We start from the raw sequence: 22,028 nt of genomic DNA on the forward strand, positions 1-22,028 counted from the left end.
GAGGCTACTGGAGGCTAGTCTCGCAGCACAGGGAGTTTGAACAGGCTAGTTTCAGCTGAAAAAACAACAACAACAACAACAAAAAAAAACGTTATCCATTCTCTTCGTTCATCAACAAATCACGCATATAATAATAATAATTAATAACAATAAACATTATTTTATATAGCGCCTTTAAAGCTGGCTTCTCATAGCGCTATTGAGGTGTTGGATGAATATGCATTCATCATTTTCTGTTCTGTACCGTCATTCGTCACGGCACTGATAAAGCTTTGTATTTCCCCCCCAGAAAAGAGACTTAACAAGTGCCGTTTTGTTTTCGCGAAGTGTGCATTTTCACACTTGCTGTCCTAGTCATGTTGTCCCGGGACCCACCGTGTGCTCGAATCCCAAACGCTATGTGAGAAAAGGCACGGGACGACGTTTGACCCTCTCCGCTTTCCGTCCGCGGCCGCTGTTTGTTTACAGGTCCCTGCTCTTGCTCCAGGGAGGCTGCTGCGTTACAATTCCCCAAAACTGGTGGGGGAGGGAGGACACTTCGACGTTTCTGTTAGCGGAACCCGTCGGGTTCTTGCGGATAATCGCATCGCCTGTCGCTCTTTTAACGCGACAGCGGCTTCAAACCCTTAAAAAAAAAACCAACCACAAGAGGAGGCCACGTTTGAGAGGGAAGCGAAGGGTGAGTCGACTTCACCGAGACCGGTGAGCGCTGGCCGTCGTGTTGGTGTGAAGCAAAGGTGACGTCCCGGCGGGGCTGAAGTGGACGGAACCGGACCGGCTCCCCCTCCTCCTAGAGGCTCGTTCCCCCCGAAGGAGCGCCCCGCCCCGGCATGAACTGCCGCTCGGAGGTCCTGGAGGTGTCGGTGGAGGGCAGACAGGTGGAGGAGGCCATGCTGGCTCTCCTGCACACCATCCTCCTGCACCGCAGCACCGGCAAGTTCCACTACAAGAAGGAGGGCACCTACTCCATCGGCACCGTGGGCACCCAGGACATCGACTGCGACTTCATAGACTTCACCTTCGTGCGGGTGTCCTCCGAGGAGCTGGACCGGGCTATCCGGAAGGCGGTGGGCGAGTTCAAGGTACGATGGTGGGGTCGGGGTCGGGCTCGGTCCACTCCTGGTGTCGGTAAACACACCTGCCCGCGAAAAATAACGCGAACACGTGGGGTTTAAAGGCTATTTAAGTGCTGCAAAGCCCGCCGGCACAAGACATCTTAACACGAAAACTGTGACCAATCGGACTAAAAGCGCCTTTTCACCTCTAAGAATGAGGAAAAGTACATCTGAGAGATCTTTTAAGGGATGGTGGGAAATCAAAGTCTTTTTTTTTTTGAGAGAGAGACAGGGGAACACTAATCCTGTAGATTACTGGAGTTCAAAACAACGCATATGGACAGCGTCATGTCTGCTGCGTTGTGGCTTGTACTGCTGTTCAGAGATTTGTGGTGGCAGAGTCTAAAAAATCGATATGAAGTTAAATATTGAAATATATATATATTTAAAAAAAAACCATAAGCTCGTCGTTCGCATCGGCAGCTGACCCAGCAGTCCCCGCGCCCGTTTCGAGCAGCGTTTCATCCGGCAACGAAGCGTGATCCGTTTGTGATTTCCTTATTGTTTTTTTTATTTGTGTGTTTGTTTGTTTTTTGCACCGATAAACAGGAGGCTTTGCGTAACTCCGGCGGCGACGGCGCGGGCCAGATCTCGCTGGAGTTCTACCAGAAGAAGAAGTCGCGCTGGCCCTTCTCGGACGAGTGCATCCCCTGGGAGGTGTGGAGCGTCAAGGTCAACGTGGTCAGCCTGGCCAGCGAGCAGGAGCGGCAGATCTGCCGCGAGAAGGTGGGGGAGAAGCTGGGCGAGAAGGTCGTCAACATCGTGGAGGTGATCAACCGGCACGAGTACCTGCCCAAGATGCCCACGCAGTCCGAGGTGGACAACGTGTTCGACACCAGCCTGAGGGACGTGCAGCCCTACCTGTACAAGATCACCTACCAGATCACCGACACGCTGGGGGCGTCGGTCAGCACCACCATGAGGCGGCTCATTAAGGACACGCTGGCGCTGTGACCGGCGCTGGGGCGCGGGGGGAGGCGGCAGCTCGCGGAAGATAACTTCCCCCCCCCCGTTTACACACTCCTGCTCCGAAAACTGGCAAAGAGTGACGCCAACACAAGCTGTCTCCCTGAATGCCATGCCTGTTCTTTTTCCCATTGGACTGGACGCTTTGTTTGGTGGTGGCGCAAATCTCCTTTTCCTGCTGCAGTGTCTTAAGCAACCTGCCGGTCAAGACCGAACCTTGTGCGCGCGCGCGTGTGTGTGTGTGTGTGAGGTGATAACACCTGTTTCTGCAGGTCGGCCGTGATGTTTGTGTGTAGTAGAGGAAAAATAAAATCTCGGCCCATCTCCAGGGAAGGGGGATCTTCAGAATCCCAGTTGGATGGGGAAAAAAGAACTGCGGTTTGATGACCAGCAATTGTGTGACCTATATAGAGTGTAGCAGAGGTGCTGTAATCGACCTCGGGCGTTTCCTAGATGTTAGGTGTTGTGTTATATTTAAGGTTTATTACATTTGATTATATAAACAACGGTGGACTCCATGTTTAGCACAGTAATTAGCTCAGAATGTTTCCGGTTGGACTTGCTACAGGTTTCGGTTTCAGTCTGAAGTCAGCAGAGATTTATAAGGTCGTGGTTATGTGAATGTTATCAGGTAGTCCCTTAAACTTTGAGACCTATCTGTTGTTGGGCTTGTGGTTTTTATCACCAGACCTTTAATGGTCCTGTAATGGAACAATAAAATTCCTGTAACAGTAATCCTACTGCCGTATCCTGTAACTAGAGACTTTATGTGAGGTTTTTCTCGGAGAAGGCTGTGGCAGTCCACGAATCTGTGAAAACACTCCCCCCTGTAACCTTGAGGTCTAATGGAAAGCTCATGATTTCCATTCCCTCACCCGCCCCGGGAGCCAGATCGGAGCAGACAGCATTCCGACATCCGTTTCCTGAATCTTGGCCAATAAGTTAGTCATTTCTGTGCAAGTTGTGAAAGTAGTTACAAACAAAAAAAACCCACATCTGTCAAAAGGAGTCGTACAGGTAGTGGACGACACAATGGAAACGCCAACGTCAAGTCGCTTAATAGGGCATTGGGCCACCAGGACAACACGGAGTCTCCCGGCGCTGGGAATTCTGCAGGAGGCTTGCAGCACCATTCTTGCAGGAGAAGGTCCGTCATTTCGCACCTGACTGCTGGAGGTGGAAAGTGCCGGATCGGGCGTCGTTCCAGAATAAAACTTGATGGGGTCCAGATCTAGGATCCAAGAGGCCCCCTGACCCACGAATTACACCCGTGTCCATCTCTGTGGCTGGGGGCTTTGACATCCTGGACGGCGCCCCTCCCAGCGGAAAAGAATCGCCGCAGGATGGGCTGAAGATGAGCACTCAGTGTCGTTAGGCAGCGATTAGCGCCGATCTGGCCTTCTAAGGGAATGAGTGCAGCCAAACCATGCCAGGAAAACGCAACAACATGAAATCACCAGATCCCTTCGCTGTCGGAACCGAGCACAGGCGCGCGCTCCTCTGTTTGGCGAGAACAGGGGGAAGGATGATTCATCCGAGCATCTCGCAGTTCCTCGCTGGTCAGCAGTCCACTGCCTGGGCTCCTTGTGCCGCTGGACTTGCGAACGGGCAGCATCAGGCGGGATGAGTGGTTTGTGCACTGCAGCCCGACTAGGGCATACCTCTTCATGGAGTTCTCGTTTAACTGTTCAAGATGAAACTTGCTGCTCCTGCTCCACGTTTCAATTAACAGTCCATCTGCGGTTTGTAGGTTTTTTTTTCCTCTATCAATATAAACTTTATTTAAAAGGAAACATCTCACCATAAGTATACATTCCCCCGGATCATCAGACCAACATGAAATAAAACCTTTCTCAATCAGGGGATTGTCCATCATCAGTCGGTGCAAGTGGATGATTTGCACAATGAAAGAGTCCCCCCCCCAAGCCCTACTGCTTGTGTTTGTCCATGCTGTTTCCCCGTCCCGGCTCTGAAACTGCGGAGCAGGAGCTCAGGGAGCAGGGATTTCTGCTTTAGTCCCTGTACAGGGCCCAAACGCCCTTCCAGCGCTCCCTCGATCTGCAGTTGCACCCCTGTTTGCATGTTAAATCAATGCGCCGATATATCGCAGTCTCGTAATTGCACTTCTGTTGCTCCTGTGCCGATGATGTCTCTCCCTCGGAGGGTCCATGCTGACATCACCTTAGACAACGTTGCTCATGAAACTTCAGCAGGTTCGGCTGTTTTGGTCACTGAATCTCCTGGCAAACGGAAATCGGTGAGGTCCCCCCTAGCTGACAGCTAGCCATAATTAGACAACCAATCCTGTTCAGCATTTAATACCCGACCCTGTGTGTGCTGGGATGTTATTTGCTTAATTAATGCGTGAGCCACATCTGTGTTGAAGCCCTTCCTTTCAATATACTCAGTGGTTCTTTTTCTTTTTTCTTTTTTGTCCACAAGCTGAAGGTCCCTTTTTGTAATGCAAACACTGAACCGCGGTAGGGAGGACGTTGCCTGCAGATGGCAGTACTGCACTGCATCCTGGAGAAACATGGGGTCTGAAGATCAGTGGCTAGTTTCAACCCTGTTGTATTGCATCATACACGCAAGACAAAGCAATAATTAAGCAAGGATGGGCAGATCCTCAGAGAAAATGGTTATGTGGACCGACATGGGCTCTTTCATAAGCATGTCTGAACAGAAAACGGCTTTTATGTTAGTCTGCAGCTTTCCTCCTGCTGCATCTGTTGCAGGGTTAGGAGAGAGCCGGCCAAATCCAGCCTTTCCATTTCATCACATGCACACGGTGGCCAAGTAAAATGCTCCTGAAAGCACTGTCCTACCATGAATTTAGAGAGACGTAGGGAGACCCGGCTTGGCAGTTAATTATATATTCTAATTGGTTATCTGGCGAAAGATAATGCAGTATTTTCCATATCCAAGCCATAAGACGACCAGCAATAACGGCAACGGTTTATGGATTTATTTTAGTTGCAATCGTCATAGAAAAAGAACTTTGCACCAACGGCAATCTACTGTGACGTTTGTGTGTAGATATTTTAAAAAGCAGCAGTAGCTCTATGCTTCATTTGGAAAATAACGTTGCAACAACGATGTACTGAAACAAAAGATGTGTCTGTTTGGTCCGGACAGCTGCACACGTGCACTAGGATCTTTCTGGACCACTGCAGTCTGAAAGGCTTGTGTCATCTGGTTTACACAGTGCCCTTTGTAACAGACCAGTGTGACTTTTGAAAAGAATTACAAAGTTCCGTTGCATGATCAGTCTTAAAATGCTAAGAGGCAATGAATAGGGTCACCCTGTACTGTAGACGAATCTGTTAAATAAACTCTCTTTATGCACCTTTTCTATTTTATTCTCTGTCAATATCATGTCTTTGAATAAGTCGGTGAAAATTGTAAAGTTATTTAGGAAAAATTAAGCCTGGTAAAATAAAGGAGCCTTTGAAATAAAGTAACACTGGATTTTTTTAGAACAAATGATGACTGCATTTCAGATAGATGTTTTTTATTTTTGTTCATGTGACTGAGCTGTGGAATGTTACAGTGCTGAGCTTGAAAAGGTGTGTTTATGTAGTGTGCAGTCATCCAGTAGAGACTGTTAATACCAGTTCATTGTGATGCTAAATGGTTTACACAATACTGTGCAGAATATGTTTCCATGCACATGAGTTTCCAGACATTTATTTCCGGACGTTCAGTGGATGGAATTACGTGATGTACTTTCAATCACGTAACAAAAAACACTTCCAAGTTTTTTTTTAATTTTTACTTTTTATTTCAGTAGCCAAAAACCAAAGGTATGAAGCAGTAGAAAAACCACTAACACGAAATGCTGCAGTTTCTGAAGCCACAAAACTGGGATTCATGTTACAAAACTCAACAGAGTTATTGCAATGATACCACTGTAATACCAAATACTTTTTTTTTGTTTTGGTTTTAGAAACATGGTAAAATATATTACAAAATACAACAAAAGTCCACTTAACACAACTGAAGTTTGCATTTAACATCTTACAATCTTCCTGAACACAAGTTGCAGAGGACAAAACATAAGAAAACCTTTATTTAAAAAAAAAACTGTTTTTTTAAAGTATTAACTTATTAAATTAAAGTCAAATCCTTGAAACCTGCGTACATGGATTTCAAGAACACTGGTGGTCCCTGCAAAACAAACGAGTTTGGTCGCGTAGGACATACGCTTCTTTCTTCAGCAGGCATGCAATGAACCACAAATTTAAAAAAAAGAGTGTCTTCGAAGCAGTTCTCTACTTTCCATAGTTTATAAGAATCACATCCAGACAGAAAATGGATCTAGGTGACTGCCCTGCTGTTCAAATCCAAATGAGATGGATGAATAAATTAATTTTGAGAAAGGACTGAGACCCCCCCGGGTCTCAATGTGGTCAGTCTTTTTCTGATGAACACAAACCCTATTGTGGTCAAACTGCTTCAGTTGCTTGAGGGACTTGGCAGGCTGATACTGATACAGTATGCCTGAGTACTGATGCAGTACCCCTTTTCTAAGGCTTAACATAACCCATTACACCAACCTCTGTTTCACATCCGTAAGAGAGTATAATCTCCTTTGTGCAATACTTTTGTATAAATTCATAAAAAATACATTTTCTTCCATATTCCTGTTCAGAAGGAAGGCTGTAACAACAGACCAACAGAAATTAGATTAAACGTCCAAACATCACAAAGTACAAGTGCATCCAACCTCTGTTTACACATCCTTAATTCTCTCCATACTGCCTAGTCTAGTCTTAAAGTGAATTTCCCAATCCGTGTGTTAAACTGAAGAAAACTTATTTACTTTCAGAAGCCAAGTTTAAAAAAACTCCAACCATACATTTGTATCAAACTTCGGCAGAGATTATAATGACAACACAAAACTATTGCAACATCTGCATGAAAACCTTCAACTATTAAGGATCCTTTTAAAAAAAAGAAGTCATTTAAAAAAAAATACACAGCAGATTTTAGGGCTGAGTTTAAATATAATGGTTGAGCTATGGCAGGCTGCCTAATCTCATTAGAGTAAAAGCTTAAGGAAAAACATTATGAAAATGCTAGATGTGTTTTCATCTTAAACGATTCTCTATCGACAGAAACGTATCGGCTATTTGGCATCTAAAAAGGCATTTCTGTTTCTGTAGGGCAGGCAAAAATTAGAGTTACACAATAAAGGCTCATACAAAGTACTCCAGCTGCAGAAACTTGATTTGCTAGAGAACTCAGTCTTGCAATCCCATAATCCTACATTAGAGGAGAAGAGAACCACTGAATAGAACTGTTAAAGATTTGTTCTCTTTTATCATAGAAGCATGGCTCTAGCTACACCCACAAGCCCGCCGTGTCTAAAACAGTACTGCCTCCGGCGGCTTAGCCTCAATAAGCCAAGTAAAACCGCTTCCTCACACAACAGCACACAACGTGTACTTGTGTTTTACAAGAGCACTTCAATTTACGGCTAGGAAATACAAATGCTATTCCTCCCCTTCCCCCCCATCCTCGCACGTGTTGCAAATGTATTTTAAAGAGACAAAGAAAAACAAAAACAGGCGCTTGAAATGGCAAAATCACAAGGCAAGGTAAGGAGTGAAGGGAGACGGGGGAAAAAACCTCGGTGAACCGCTACGACAAGATACATTCGTTACCATCCTCTCAACGCATACTTTTTTTACGCAGCTCTAGCAAAGTGTGTTGACGTAACCGACATGATAGCCTCCCGTTCACAGAAGCAGAGGTCATTAAAGAAAAATGTATACACATATCAGGGGTGCACTGATGTATCACAAGCGACAAGCACCATTTTATACGGTGAAAATCCACAGCATGCCGATAGCTATGCCTCTTCTTACCCTGCGCATACTGTAATTTGATTTTCAGCTGGGTGCACCTACTGTGGTACAGAAGACGATAACTGCCTACGGTGTGGCGTAAATGGGGCTGTAATTGTGGGAGACACGGCCCAGAAGAGCAGCATCTAGAGACATTTTACAGCCGCTGAACATGGCGGCATACACACACACACACCTGAAAATCATCAAGACTTCGACAAGACTAGAAAAAAAAAGACAAGACCGGCTTTCCAGTTCTTACTGAGGAGAGGCCCCTGGCGTCCTGTCTTATGTCTATTCACCAGCTGAATAGCCAGGAGAAGCTGTCACTAACAGTTATCTGAAGGGCCCGCGTGCCTTCGTCTCTCTTCCAACCACAAGCAATGGGCGCAAGGCAGGGTAAAGCCAGGGCCAGAATGTTTTGGACTGTGGGAGGAAACCCACACAAACCTGGGAAGAGCACCCAAACTCTACACAGACAGCAACCCAGGTCCAGACCTGAACCCAGGGCCCCTGCTCTGCAAGGCAGGAGTGCTCACCACTGTGCCACCCTGACCTGCTCCCAGTCAGATTTAACAGAGCGCTACTGAATACAGACAGGCTGGGAGCCACCCACTTCCTGATGTCAGTGCTTCTGTGTTTTACAGAAGAAAGTGCATCATTGCAGAACGTATCGCAATTGCCAATCTTGATCTGCAGTGCGCTGCTTGTGGATGCATTTTTTTGTTAAAGAAAAAATGGCGCGAGTTTTCCGTTTTTCTCCTGTTGCCGTGAATATATTTCCCATTTAAACTGATAAATGAAAGTCATAATTACAACACACAGTATTTCGCTACATGTATACAAACTATGTTTGTTTTTAAAAGGAGTCAGAAATACAGGAAAAAAAAAACAAGATGCATCTTATCTGCATATTAGTATATTGTACTGTCAATATTTTATAAAGTGATGGCGATATCTTACGTGCCTGTTATTGTGACACAAAATGTTCCTGTCACCAATAATCCAAGTGTATTTGTGTGTGACCACATGTACACTGGTGACTAATCAGATTACATCTTAGTCACATTTTTTTTCTTGATGATCTTAAACTAATGCAATATGTACAAGCTATTGGTGTTTTTTTATCATTTTGGTCAAAAGCTCAGTTTTACTTTCTTTCAGTACTTTAAAAACCTGTGCTATTTAATATCGGGATTATGCTGACATCAACTGAGAAAACCTTTATCAGTGCACCCCTTGTACCTGTGTATATATGCGTGTGTACGTGTGTGTGAACAGATTGTGCAATACGCGAGTGTCAAACCAAAAAGACAAATCCCTCCCTGACTGTGCACAACAAAGCACACCCACACCCTTTCCACACAACTTGAAGGTCACGGAAGGTACACGTTTCCTTACAACAATCCGAGGAGGGTAGATTTTAGTGTGAGTTAAACTGCACCAATAAAAAAAAAATCACTAAATTATAAAAGAGGTCAGCACAATTTGTTGTTCTGGGGGAGAGGCTGTCAAAATCGATATCTGACGCAGCTGAACAGTTCATCTGTGCAATTTCATTCAGCACCGGTGAATGTTGTGTAGTTAGTTCTCCGAGGCAGTACATCCATAAACACGCGCACATCGTTGCTGTTTCGGCAGGTTACAACAGATCAGCTGCGGAGGTTGTGATGTAGTGCAGAAAGCCAGACCCAGTGCCTTTTCCCCACCCTGGTTTTGCTGGAGCGGCACTGCTGTTGAGCGAGCTCAGCAGCCTTTTACAGGCACTTCCCCACCTGCGAAATCTGTCGTAAACTTACCAAAATGAGGTTGTAAATTTGCACTTATTGCTATAAAGGATGAAATTCGAAACTCCTAATCTGAGCTTTTATTGTCGTTCCCCAACCCCCCCCCCAAAAAAAAAATTACGCAGTAGCAAAATGTACAGACTACCAGGCAGCATCAACCTTTTCTGGTTTCGACAGGGAGGATTCCTGAAAAACGTCTGCAAACTGCCACCACTCAAGATACAGCCATTTCGGCAAACAGCCCAAACCACACCCACGCTTCCCACGTCGTCTGCTGGAGTTTCCCGTCGGGGGGGGGGAAGGCCGGACGAGCTACTTTCACGGCCCCGGCCCCCCCGCTGGCTACGTGCTCGTGTGGCTCTGCTCGTGGCTCCAGAGGCTGAAAGCGGTCTTGAAGGTCCGGTGGCAGAGCTTGCACATGTACTGCCTTTTGAAAGTGAGGGCGGAGAGCGTGGGGGCGTGGTAGAAGAGGGTGTCCGATTCCTGAGGGGTCAGGGGGTCGTCGGCCGCCTCCGCCTTGGAGGAGCGGGCCCGGCTGGATCTCTCCCCCTCCGCCCTCTTCGGCCTGGGCCCCGGGGCGGCCGCCGGCGAGGGGGCCCGCGGCGGGGGGGGGGGCGATGGCGGCGGGGGCGGCGGCGGCGGCCCGGCGGCAGACGTAGCGGGCGGGGGCGAAGGGGAGGCGCAGGGGGGCCGGCGCTTGCGATCCTTGGCTCCCGGCTCCTCCGAGGCGGACACGTGGGACTGGAAGTGGCTCCAGAGGCGGAAGTTTGTCCGGAAGGCCTTGTTGCAGATGTGGCAGATGAAGGGCTTGACGTGGCACAGCAGCTCCTGGTGGCGCTCCAGCTGCTTGCGCGCGGTGAAGAGCTTGCCGCACTTCTCGCAGGGCCACGCGCAGGACTCCTCAGGGCCGGCCTCGGCGGGGGGGCGGGGCGCCTCGTCCACCGCGGCCTCCTCGGGCGGCTCTTCCTTCACCCGGACCTCTTCCAGGCGCTGGGGGACGCTCAGGTCCTCCGGCAGGAAGGAGGAGTCCTCCGAGTCGAACTGCGGGGGCTCGGAGGAGTCGCTGAAGACCGCCTCCTCCTTGGAGCTCCCGGCGCTCTTGGGTTCGGACCCCGGGGCCGAGGGTCTCAGCGGATCGGGCGCCTCCCCGTTGTGCTCCTGCAGGCTGAGGGACAGCTGCTCCTTGATGGTCATCGTGTTCTGGTTGTGCACCTCCACCTGGTGCCGCCATATGCTGAAGGAAGACTTGAAGGTGCGCATGCACTCCAGGCAGGTGAGCTTCTTGTACTCGCAGTGATCTTCGTGCTCCTTCTTGAGCGCCAGCGTGGAGAACCGCAGGCTGCAGTAGGAGCACACCGTGGCGTGCCTGCACTCCCGCTCGTGCTCCCCCTGTTCCGCCGGGGAGGGGAGCTTCTCGCTGCAGAGCCTGCAGGGGAACGACTCCCTGCCTTGGCTCTCCTTCAGGCCAGCCCCCTCGTCCTGCTTTCTGGAGAAGCCCTCCCCGCCTTCGGCGTCGGGTTTCGCCCCAGCGTGCGTCTTGAAGTGCTGCTTGTACTGCGACTGGAACCAGAACACCTTGCCGCAGTAGCCACACGCGTAGCTCTTGGACCGGGCCCGGAGGCTCCTCTTGCCGAACGCCTGGGACTGCAGACCTCCGAGCCCCGGCTTATTTCGCCTGAGCTTCACCATCAGGGCTTTCTTTATCTCCCTTTCCCGCACGATGTCGATCAGCTTCCTCTGGAACTTCTCGTCCAGCACCGAGTAGGAGCTGGAAACGGGAGCCGGGTTCTTCACCACCCCGTGCTGAGTCTGGCAGTGGGTCCAGACCTTGAAGTTCGTGTGGAACCGCTTGTGGCAAATGTCGCAGGAGTAGGGCTTCTCGGGGTTGTGATACATGTTCACGTGGCGGTAGAGGCCGGTGTTGGAGCGAAATATCTTCAGACAGCTCCAGCACTTAAACATTCTGTTCTGCCTCGACTCTGCGGGTACCGCGTCCTCGTCGGTGTCTGAATTGTGGGGCGTCGCGCCACCGCGGCGGCTGAGCTCCGATCCAAAATCGCGATCCTCCACGCACCTGGACTTTTTAAACTGATTCCTTCTGTTGTCCAGCCGGGATTTCCTCTTGACAGAATGCTTGGAAAATCCCCTGGGTGCCTCGTCATTTGCATGGGGGTGGAAATCCCTGAAGTTCACCGGCAGGTTGTCTCCGACGGTGACCCGGATGATCTCGGACGGGTCGGCGAGCGGGCTGCTGGGCTCCGTTTTGACACGGACCTCTGACTTGTCCACCTCCGCTTCCCTGTATCTGCTGAGGATCCCGGAACGGAGACTGAGCGGCGGGACAACGTTGGACTTGTCTTTGAAACGCTTGCCTTCTACAGACTCCGCCGCGGCGGCCGTCTCGGCCCCCGGCTTCGTAGCGGCTTCCTCTCGGCTGTGCGCGGATTTCAGATCGAACGCTGGGGAACAGACGGGCACGGGGCTGTCCATGGACAACGACCTGCGCAGGAGGCTCTTAATTAGCGGGCCGCTTCGGTCGACCCCTTGCCTCTCTTGTCCCGCCCTGCCTGGCAGCGCGCGGAGTCCCTGCTTTGCAAGACACGTGGGAGCCCGGTCCTGCCCCTGAGCGACGTCCCCGCCCGCCTCCCCGCCCTGCTGCAAGCACGAATCGTTGAAAGAAAGAGAAGCGGTCAGCTGGGGTCTCGTCGGCGACCTTCCCCGAACGAGGGCGCCTGAGCGGCTGGGCCTGCGGTCGGGGCCTTCGGCTGCGTCTGTGGATTTCCTGAGAGTGGATGGCGTGTTCCTCGAGGTGTCGCTTGGCTTCTCGCAGGTCACGGAACTGCCGCGGTCTTTTGACCACTGACTGGACTCCCTGGCAGGCTGACCCGATGAAACCTCTTTAGGCTTGACAGGGGGGAAGGGATTGGACGCGGCCTGCGATGCCGGATTCGGCCCCTTGTCTTGGGAGGCGCTGGGGCCGGGTTTATCACTGCGGCTCTGGCACACAATGACGCTTCTCTGCTGGCTCCCGTTGTCGTCCTCCTCGCAGAAGGAAGCCCTTTTCCGGGTGCCGGAGTAGGAGACATGGGGCTTCTTGGACAGAATGTTGGTCAGGAAGGGGATCCCCAGACTGTAGCCCAGCTCCTGAACGGCTGCCAAGCCATCCCTCTCCACGAAGAGGGAAGAGGAGTAGACGTAATTCAGCACGTTCTCGAAGGCATCCGGCTCGCAGAAATCCAGCTGGACGGCCCCCCGGGCCTCGCTGTCTTTCCGGGTAAACAGGGTCTGGAAATACTCACTGCTCGCGGCCAGGACGCTCTTGTGCGCCCGGAACTTCTGGTCCCCCACGATCAGGACGACGTCGCAGAGGTGCCCCTTCAGGCGCTGCTCGTTGAGGTGGCTCAGCAGCGAGATGGCATGGGCGGGGTTGATGTAATGGAGTAAGCCCTCCATCCCGTGCTCCTGGAAAGGGGAAGTGAGAGACAGGAAGTGAGGAGAGGCACTAGAGCTGGGGTTCCCAGTCCCGGCCCTGGAGGCCCACACACGTGCTGGATGTCGTTCCAGCCCAGGTCTGAGCCGAACCCTTAATGATACCAATCATCCACTCTTTTTAGAATATACTCTCCTACCCTCTGGAGGTCCAGATCTCCTGTGTGAAGACAAAGAGAACTTACTTTCTTTATACATAAAAGCATTCAATAGCTGAACAATCAATATATTGCCTGCAGGTGGGGGATCTTAATGCTATTGTTGTTTTTAGACTCTTTACAAGCGGTCTGTTTTTTTTCTAATCTCAGGATACAGGAAGAGTTCTGATTGAGCGATGTTGTCAAACGTTGTTTTGTATCATGGTATTGTACTGTAGCTGTATTTGTATTATTGTTTTTTTTGTGTTATATGTTTATTAGCTCTTGATATCCAAGACAAATTTCCATAGGGGCCCATAAAGGTTAATTCAATTGAAAAATAATTAATAATAGAACTCATTTGAAACATTTAGACCTTTTCTTATCTATTAAACGCTGGACTTTAAATTGTTGCATTTTATTAAAAAAATAAAATCCAATCTTATGGGTAGAAAAACCATTAGAACTTAAAAAATACTGCAATCAAGCAATTTAGCTGAATTATGGCTTCAAACAGCTAATTAAGCTCAGCTGAAATGAAGACCAGAGGATGTGAAATTCTGCAAGATTGGAGTCTCTGCGGTAGGGCTGTGACATCTCTAAATCTGCATTTTTTCTGTTAAATTTTAATTTTGGTTTAAATAGGATTAAAAAACCTGCAACCCTGCATCATTGCCTTTCGTCACTTTCAAAAATGTCTTATTTACTTCTAATATGCTAGTAAATCACATTGACACGTGCACATCAATGTCTCAAGTAATGATGTGACTTTACAGACCTTTCATTTCTTTAATAGTGTATGTTTTATTATGTATAGACTGATGCACAATAAGAAAAAAACAGTCTCGGTTTAAATCCATAGCTCAATGGGCACATAATGCCATGTTTAAACAGATATTTTTGTTGGTTGTTCGAGTAGTATTGTAGGTTTTGTGTTGACTTAAGAATCCCCATGCTCACCCATAAAGCTCTGCATGGCTAGGCACCTCAGTACCTGTCTCATTACCTTCCTACCCCCACCTTGCGAACATCGTTTGTCTGATCATGGTCTCCTGTTTCTCCCCCAAATTCGCCTACACTCTAGGGGTGACAGGTGCCTTTTTCTGCTGCACCCCAAAGCTCTGGAATTCTATCCCCAGGGATATCGCTGATCCGAGTGCATTCAAATCCAGACTCAAATTTTGTTCTCTCCAGACTTTTTTTACTTTTCCTGTAAAGCGCTTCGAGAAGCTACTTTTAAAAGGCGCTATGTAAAATAAAGTTTATGGTTACTGTTGTTCCTCTGTGGCATAAAATCAGAAGTTCATAAAAACTCCGGATGGTTAGTTTTAGGTTCACTGAGTGCAGAGTTAAATGTTATTAAAAGTTACATTGATTTAGGAACTGCTGAAACAGCTGCTCAAAATGTATGATCAGTGCGATCGAAGGCCGCCTGTCTGAGAGAATCAGATCACGAAAATGATTTGCACAACTGGGGCAGGGAGGAACGGCGGCGCAGTGGTCAGCGTTGCTGCCTCGCAGTGCTGTCGCCCCGGGTTCAACTCCGCTCCTGGGGTGCCATCGGCCTGGAGTTTGCATGCTCTCCCCGTTTTCACCTGGGTCTCTTGCACCTGCTCAGGTTTCCACCCACAGTCCAAAAACATGCAGCTGGGGTACTCTGGTCCTGGCGTGTGTGTGTGTGTGTGTGTGTGTGTGTGTGTGTGTGTGTGTGTGCCCGTGTGTGCCCGTGTGTGCCCTGTGATGGTACCTGCTCCCGTCACTTGCTGGGATAGACTCTGACTCCCCCCCCATGACCCTATACTGGATAAAGCAGTTAGGAACTGGGTGGATGCCTGGCCAGTATCGTCTCCCGAGGACAGAGAGAGTGGTGGAGCGTGTTATTTGGCATTCTGGCCTTGACAACGGGTCACAGGGACGGCGACGGGTGCCGTGCCGACTGCCCAGGCTACGCAGGAAGAGGAAGAGGGACGTCCCACAGCGGTCTGCCCAGAGGCAGGTCAGGTCCGTGTGTGCACGTCCAGGAACAAAATAATAATAGTTGCTTACACTTCCGTCGCGCTTTTCTGGACACTCCACTCAAAGCGCTTTACAGGTAATGGGGACTCCCCTCCACCACCACCAGTGATGTGATGATGCCAGTTCAGAGGTGGGGATTATTAGGAGGCCATGCTTGTTAGAGGCTTATGGAACGCCGGGGTAACACCCCTACTCTTTTCGAGAAAGACGCCCTGGGATTTTAAATGACCGCAGAGAGTCAGGACCCGTTTTACATCTCATCTGAAGGACGGCGCCTTTTTGCAGTATGGTGTCCCCGTCACTATACTGGGGCATTAGGACCCACAAAGACCGCAGGGTGAGCGCCCCCTGCTGGCTCCACTAACACCTCTTCCAGCAGCAGCCTTAGCTTTTCCCCTGGAGGTCTCCCATCCAGGTACTGACCAGGCTCACACCTGCTGAGCTTCAGTGGGGCTGCAGGTTGTGAACTGCAGGGTGATATGGCTGCAACTCACAACTGGCAGCCCACTGAAGGAACATCATACCCAATGCTAAATGATTTATACTGCTTTCCTCATGAGTGTGCCATGTGCCATACTGAAAAACGTATGTATCAAGATGTTCTTTGATGTGCATTTTGGTTGATAAATATTTAAAAGTATTTGCTTATGCCAATTAGACCCAAGTGTTGTGTTTCTTTCGCACATCAGTACATAAAGTGCAATATATGCCGGGGACCTGTGCAATACATTTATATTTATAGTCATATTGTGCAATATGACTTTTTTGTGTACTGTTCTGTTCTGGTTTGTTCTTTGTGTGTTCTGGACTGTGAGTAACTCTTTTTAGTGCACTTTTCACTGTACTTATTGTATTGTATGGATTGTATTATTATTATTGTATCATTTGTTACACTGTGGTTGTGTTGTCTGTGTTAAGCTGCTGTTGCACTGCAATTTCCCTCACGGGATCAATAAAGTATCTATAAAGAACATTACAGAAGCACTTTTATATGAGCAGTACAAATGACAGTATATCAATGAAGAACACATCCACACGCAGCAGGAAAAGGAGCTCATGTGCTGCAGAACACACACACAGTGTGGACTGAGTAAAATGTGCAACAAACCCCCCAACACTGGGTAATGCTAAGAGCCCGAACTAGACTGCATACTAGGGTAAGCAACGCAGTAAGCACGTTCACTCATGAACATTTAATTCATTTGAAGACATTTGCACAGGAGCGCATCAACATTATAGTGTCTTAGCAGTATGCAAAACTATTGTTCTGTGTAGTTTCAGTATGCACTTTCTTGTGGTCGAGTATGTGACCAAAATGAGTTGGACTAAAGGTCAGTTTGTTTTACGATAACGGAACCACCATTTTTGTTAAGCACATATGCCCGATAAATGAAGCGGTTGTTTCACCAGAAAGCACCGACTTTTTGTTCTCTTTGGAAAAAAGTGCAAACATTTAGGCAAGGAAAAACGAGAAATACCGTCTAAGCTGTAAAGTCGGTACCTTGCATAAATATACAGCAACTGAAATAAGAGTAAATAAACGCAATATTTCGTTTTCAAATACTTAATACCCTTTTGAAGTCCATACAGTAAGGACATACAAACACCCGAGCGGGTACTGTTCGAAACATTAACCTGTGGCAGGTTTCATACACTGCGAATGCATTGCAAACATTAAGAGTTAGTAATAACCAGTAAGACGGAATTAAATAAAAGACATAAATTAAAACACTACGTCAGATCCCCCCAACTGTTAGCGACGTTAAAACTTGCTATCAACTCCGCGACTTCTACTGCAGTCACCCAGTTAAACTTGCGGGTACAGTCGCAAAAACTCAAGTGCATTTTTCCCTGGTTTATATTTTGCCTATTTTTTAAGCCTACTTAAGACTTCGCGTTATATGCAACCGCGCATTATTTTAAGATTATTTTAACTCCAGCTAACGCGCGCTCTGTGCGGGCGCTGGGAGCCGGGGGGCGGCGGGCGGAGAGCGTGCGTGCGTGCGTGCGCACGAGCCGGCGGCTCCTGCCAGCCGGGCCGCCAGCGCGCAGGCGCCGCTCCCAGCTCGGAGACTGCAGCTGCCGCTGAGAGGAGAAAGAGAAAGAAATCACCTCAGAGTTACGTCAGGAAAAGGACGCTCCTCTCAAACCGAAACTGACGGGGCGACCGCGTCTGCGGCCCGGGAGCCGGGTCGTTTCCGACTTCAGCTCACCTTTTCGGCGCGTTTCAAGCCCCCCCGCCGTCCATAAACCAGACTTTCTCTCAGAATTCCGCCGAGCGTGCGGCTGTCGTGATTCCATCCATCTTGAATTTGACGTCATCCCACACCAGGGATGAGGTCATCGCAAAGAGCGCTCGTCACGTGCGCCGCGCGCTGATAGGCTCCGCGAGGCGGGCGGGCGGGCCCCCGCGAGCTCATCGGCAGGGCTATGACAGCCTAAGCTGAGCGCGCTCGCCCGCCCGCCCCCGTTTAAAGGCGCAGTGTGCAGTTTAAACCGGGGGGAAAAAGAGCGTTTTAATTAATGTGTGTGGGAAGTTGAAAATGACACCCGTACAGCCACAGTCTCGCGTAGAAACTGTCAATTAAAAACGTTCCGTTTCTGTTTTTTCTCTCTCTGATATTTTACCGAAAGGCTGGAAGGTAAAACTTTGCTTGTAGATGCAAAGCGGGCCAGTTTTCTGACGCCGCTGACTCGTCTTGTAAATGTGGCATTCGCTCTGCAGGTTGGGGTCACATTTCCAGCCAAAGCAACCGAAGGGCTGTTTTCGCCTTTCGCCAGAACACGACGTTTTGATCTGAGGCGAAAGACAAAAAGTTTTTATTTTAAAGGAGAATTCTCCTTAGAACACAATGGGAATCCAAATAGCATAGGACAACACTTGAAATATATGCAGGTGTTGCGTATGTGAACTTTTTAAATTGCATTTGAGTTCATCTTGTCGTTAAAGCATTTCTACTTTTAATTTCATATTGTCACTCCACAGCACTTTTGCTTAGGGTCAGGGTAAACGACAGGGCTTACCTCAAAGTACAGGGTTTACATTTATTTATGTATGTATATGCACCAGCAGCAAAACAAGCAAATTAAAGCAAGGCATTCCAGTTTCAGTTGCTATCCTTAAGCAGTCCTCATTTTTTTTCCTTAAAAAAAAAGAACGTGAATGGGAGTAATTAACTTTCGTAATTTTACAAAGCGTCAAAGAAACTTTCGCGGCAGGCCTGCCCGCGCGAGGCGCCGCCGCTCGACGCGCGCCCAGGGGCCGTTACCATGGCGCCGCCGAGGGCGCGCGGACCCTCCGGGGCTGAGCTCCAAACGAGCACGGTCTGGATCTCAGCCGCAGATCACGCACGGCCTGCATGTGTAGCTGTTGACAGAGCAGCGGGGCTTTCGTAATGCTGCGTCATCTGTCAGGGTGCTGTTGATGGGCTTGAGTAATTAGGCAATCCTAACTGCTGTTCTGCACGCCATGCACATTGGCGGCGAGCTCATTCTGTGTACGGTCGGCGATCTGGGCCCTTTTAAAACGTTAAACGCTTCTACCACAGCGCCCAGATCAACCGTGTGGAAACCTCGAGGGGGCTGCTGCCTGAGCATCATCCTGGTTTTCCACATGCGGGTGAAGTCCTGGTAACTCCAATCAGATGCGTCTCACATTAGCGGAGATAGTAAAACGGACATGCCCGGTGGCACAGAACCATATTCGGAACGTCGACCTCGGTTCTGTGCGGCACGGCGGTGAGCCCAGCTGCCTTTCAGGGCTGGCCCCCCGAGGTCGTGTCTGAGCTGGGGCACCTTCTGTGTGGAGTCTGTATGTTCCCCTAGTGTGCTTTTACCGTGAGCTCCAGTTTCCCAGCTCACAGGTGTAGTGTCTGGCTTCACGCAGTCCCACCACACGGGGGCGGGCGATGGATCTAGCGATCCGTCCACGGGGTACAGTACCGTCTCCTTCAATTGATTGTTTTATAGTGCCTTTCACAACAAACTTGCCCCAGGGCACTTAACAGAGCTGCGTGACAGTGCATGACAGTAGAATCCGGAAAGAGAAAAGGCCAGAAGACAACGGAGGAGAGGAACCATAAAAGTCCTCTGTAAGGAGAAAAAAAAACCCGCTAGGGGTCCAAGCTGCGTCCAAGCTCAACTGGCTGCCCACCCCCTCTGGGCACGCTTACACTGTGTTCCGCGGTTACTGGAACTGCCCGACTGGTTTAATGTCCCGAAGGAAAGTATTATTCAGAAGCGCACTTTTTCAAAACAGTTTCTTTTTCTTTTTTGTCAATTCTGTTCGCTTTATTTGCAGCGGGGCTGCGAGATGCGAAGAGCAAACATTTCCTCCCCCCCCCTGCACCTCTGAGGACGCGCAGGAGCACAGATCGTGCGGCCCAGCCGGGTCGGTCACGTGAGGCGCTTCATTAGGGAGACCTCTGGAGCGCGCCCCCGACGCACCGCGGGGATTCTGTGCTTCTTTTGCGACGCCAAATTGCCAAAGCAGAAGCAGACAAATCACGAACGGAAAGAGACAGTTTAAACTCTGAGCTTTCGTATGACTACAGTTGGGGCAAAAGGCATTTATCACTGGCTCTAACTGGGTCCTGATTCTGGTGGAGAATTTCAGGTCTGATTTAACCGAGATAACCGAACCCACCAGATCAACAGCTTTCACAAAATCGCAGGAACTGCTGGAGCGCTGGAAAGCACTAAACAAACACATCCATGGTAACCGTATCCCAGCGGGGAGAATCGGCAACTCTCCCTGCTTGTTTGTCCTTTCCGATCTCATTTTCTCCTATCTCTGCGCACGGTTTGCGGGTCAATGTAGACTGAGCAAAGAAAAGTCTCATTTTAATTTTGAAGCAGCAGCTGACATCTTTAAGGAGGCCTTTCATAGAAGACGGGAAACGGTTACAGATAACAGGAGCACAACCTTGGCGCTGCATCTGCTGGCGAAATTCATTGCTCCCAGAAAAAACACGTGCTTTCAGAGCACATAGTGTACAGACCTCAGGGCAGTTGTGTTACCATTGCAAACCTGCTCTTGTCAGATCTCAGAAGTTAGGCAAGGCTGGATAAGGTCAAGCCTGGATCAGGTCAATCAGGTATAGGAGAGATCCAAGACAAAACGGTTGCTGCTACAGCTGTTATCGGTGAGCGCCAGTAGGCGGCGCTCTTCCCTATTGACCAAAGGTTCAAGACCATCCATCCATTTTCTAACTACTTTTTCCAGTTCAGTGTTGCTTGGGGACCAGAGCCTATCCCAGGAAGCAACAGGTATAAAGCAGGACGCACCCTGGACCCAGACTGGACATCAGTCCATCACAGGGCACACACACACACACCTAGGGACAATTTTCCCTGAAGCCAGTTCACTTACCAGCATGTCTTCGGACTGCGGGAGGAAGCTGGAGCACCTGGGGGAAACATACATGAACACAGGGAGAACATACAAACTCCACACAGCCAGCACCCCGGGATTGAACCCAGAGCCCTAGCACAGCGAGGCAGGAATGCTAACCACTGTTCACCAACCCCCCCGATTTAAAAAAAAATACCCCCACTGACTGTAGGAGGTGCTGTCCTTCAGATACAACTTTAAACTGAGGATCTACTGTAAGTACAAGATCATGAAAGACCCCACAGCCCCTTTGATGAGTTGGGACATAAACACCAGAGCCCTGTCTTAATTCCACTCTGGGCTTGCACCCACCGGCCTCCATAAAGTTCGCCTTCAGTTCAACTGGCAAATCATGGTTGATTTGAAGGAAGAAGTAAGTTTTACGCATCAGCACAAGAGAAGGACAATATTGCCTAGGTGTGTTGCATTGGATGGTTGCTTGTGTTTTTGTGTTTTGAGTGACATTATGTCTCGGGATCTGGGTGTGAAATAAATCTGCGTTGCTGACAAGGCGCTGTGAGCAGATGAAGAGATACTGATAAGCCACAGGGAGTGCTCGGCTCAGGAGCACAGATCCCCTGATGCCTTGCAGATTCTGAGGCTGATATTATTTGAGTTTACTGGGAGGCTGAGAGCAGCAGTGTGTTATAAAGTTTGAAACGAGTCTTCAGTATTGAGAAATTGCCGCTGGATGCCTGCCATTCCAAGTACTGAGTAATCTGATCGTCTATTTCCTAACTCTCAGAGTCATGCTGGCCTAATCACTCCAATTCCGATGAAGACAAAATATGAGATCATGACATGTTGGACTGTAGGGTCTAAAGGAAATTCATTCTGTAATGTCACATCCTTTCCTACCTGGGAGGATGTATAGGCTTTATAATTAATTTATAAATAATTACACGTAAGTGTGCATTTCATATTACACAAAATCAACCTAATATTGTACCGAAAAGTCTTATATTTTAGCTAACACATGAACACCATTAAAAAGGAGTGAGAGTGATTAAGACAGGGAGACCTTATTTACTGACAAACAAGCAGATGTCTTGTTATTTGAACAACACATTTTCCACCTATTCTTGAAGAAAGAAAATGGGATCTTCTGTTCACAGCTAGACAGCAGACAGTCAAGCAAAAGCACAGAAATGACTACACCTTGGTTTTATCCTTCCAATCAGTTCAAACTTTTAAGGCAAACCCTCTGCTGAAAGCTACTGTCCTCTTGGTACGTGGACAAATCAAAGGCGTATTACTGTACCAGCAGGCAAACACAG

General features: G+C 48.9%; 2 protein-coding genes across 3 annotated transcripts; one reads left to right on the forward strand and one right to left on the reverse strand.

Annotated features, from left to right (window-relative positions):
- The first annotated feature begins 452 nt into the window (after positions 1-452).
- Positions 453-5,431, forward strand: atg101 (autophagy related 101). The gene is made up of 2 exons (XM_088638866.1): positions 453-1,082; positions 1,665-5,431. Exons 1-2 carry the CDS (start codon positions 831-833, stop codon positions 2,067-2,069), a joined length of 657 nt encoding a protein of 218 aa, XP_088494992.1. The 5' UTR covers positions 453-830; the 3' UTR covers positions 2,070-5,431.
- A 407-nt stretch (positions 5,432-5,838) lies between these two features.
- zbtb21 (zinc finger and BTB domain containing 21) lies at positions 5,839-17,686 on the reverse strand. Of its 2 annotated transcripts, none has more exons than XM_088638847.1 (2): positions 17,573-17,686; positions 5,839-13,179 (listed from the first exon to the last, which is right to left on the reverse strand). In XM_088638847.1, exon 2 carries the CDS (start codon positions 13,168-13,170, stop codon positions 10,060-10,062), a length of 3,111 nt encoding a protein of 1,036 aa, XP_088494973.1. In that variant the 5' UTR covers positions 13,171-13,179; positions 17,573-17,686; the 3' UTR covers positions 5,839-10,059. The 2 variants fall into 2 exon arrangements, with proteins under 2 accessions (XP_088494973.1, XP_088494974.1); XM_088638848.1 differs by having other exon boundaries at positions 17,472-17,676.
- Positions 17,687-22,028: the final 4,342 nt, after the last annotated feature.

The sequence above is a fragment of the Lepisosteus platostomus genome, chromosome 7 (assembly GCF_059453375.1).
Source record: "Lepisosteus platostomus isolate fLepPlt1 chromosome 7, fLepPlt1.hap1, whole genome shotgun sequence".
In the NCBI taxonomy this organism is placed as follows: domain Eukaryota; kingdom Metazoa; phylum Chordata; class Actinopteri; order Semionotiformes; family Lepisosteidae; genus Lepisosteus; species Lepisosteus platostomus.

What these genes read in the sequence shown, in the direction of transcription:
- atg101 (XM_088638866.1), top strand. Translation starts at nt 831, where the DNA reads ATGAACTGCCGCTCGGAGGTCCTGGAGGTGTCGGTGGAGGGCAGACAG. An exon ending in AGGCGGTGGGCGAGTTCAAG is followed by an intron (nt 1,083 to 1,664) that starts GTACGATGGTGG and finishes ACCGATAAACAG; the next exon opens with GAGGCTTTGCGTAACTCCGG.
- zbtb21 (XM_088638847.1), bottom strand. Translation starts at nt 13,170, where the DNA reads ATGGAGGGCTTACTCCATTACATCAACCCCGCCCATGCCATCTCGCTG.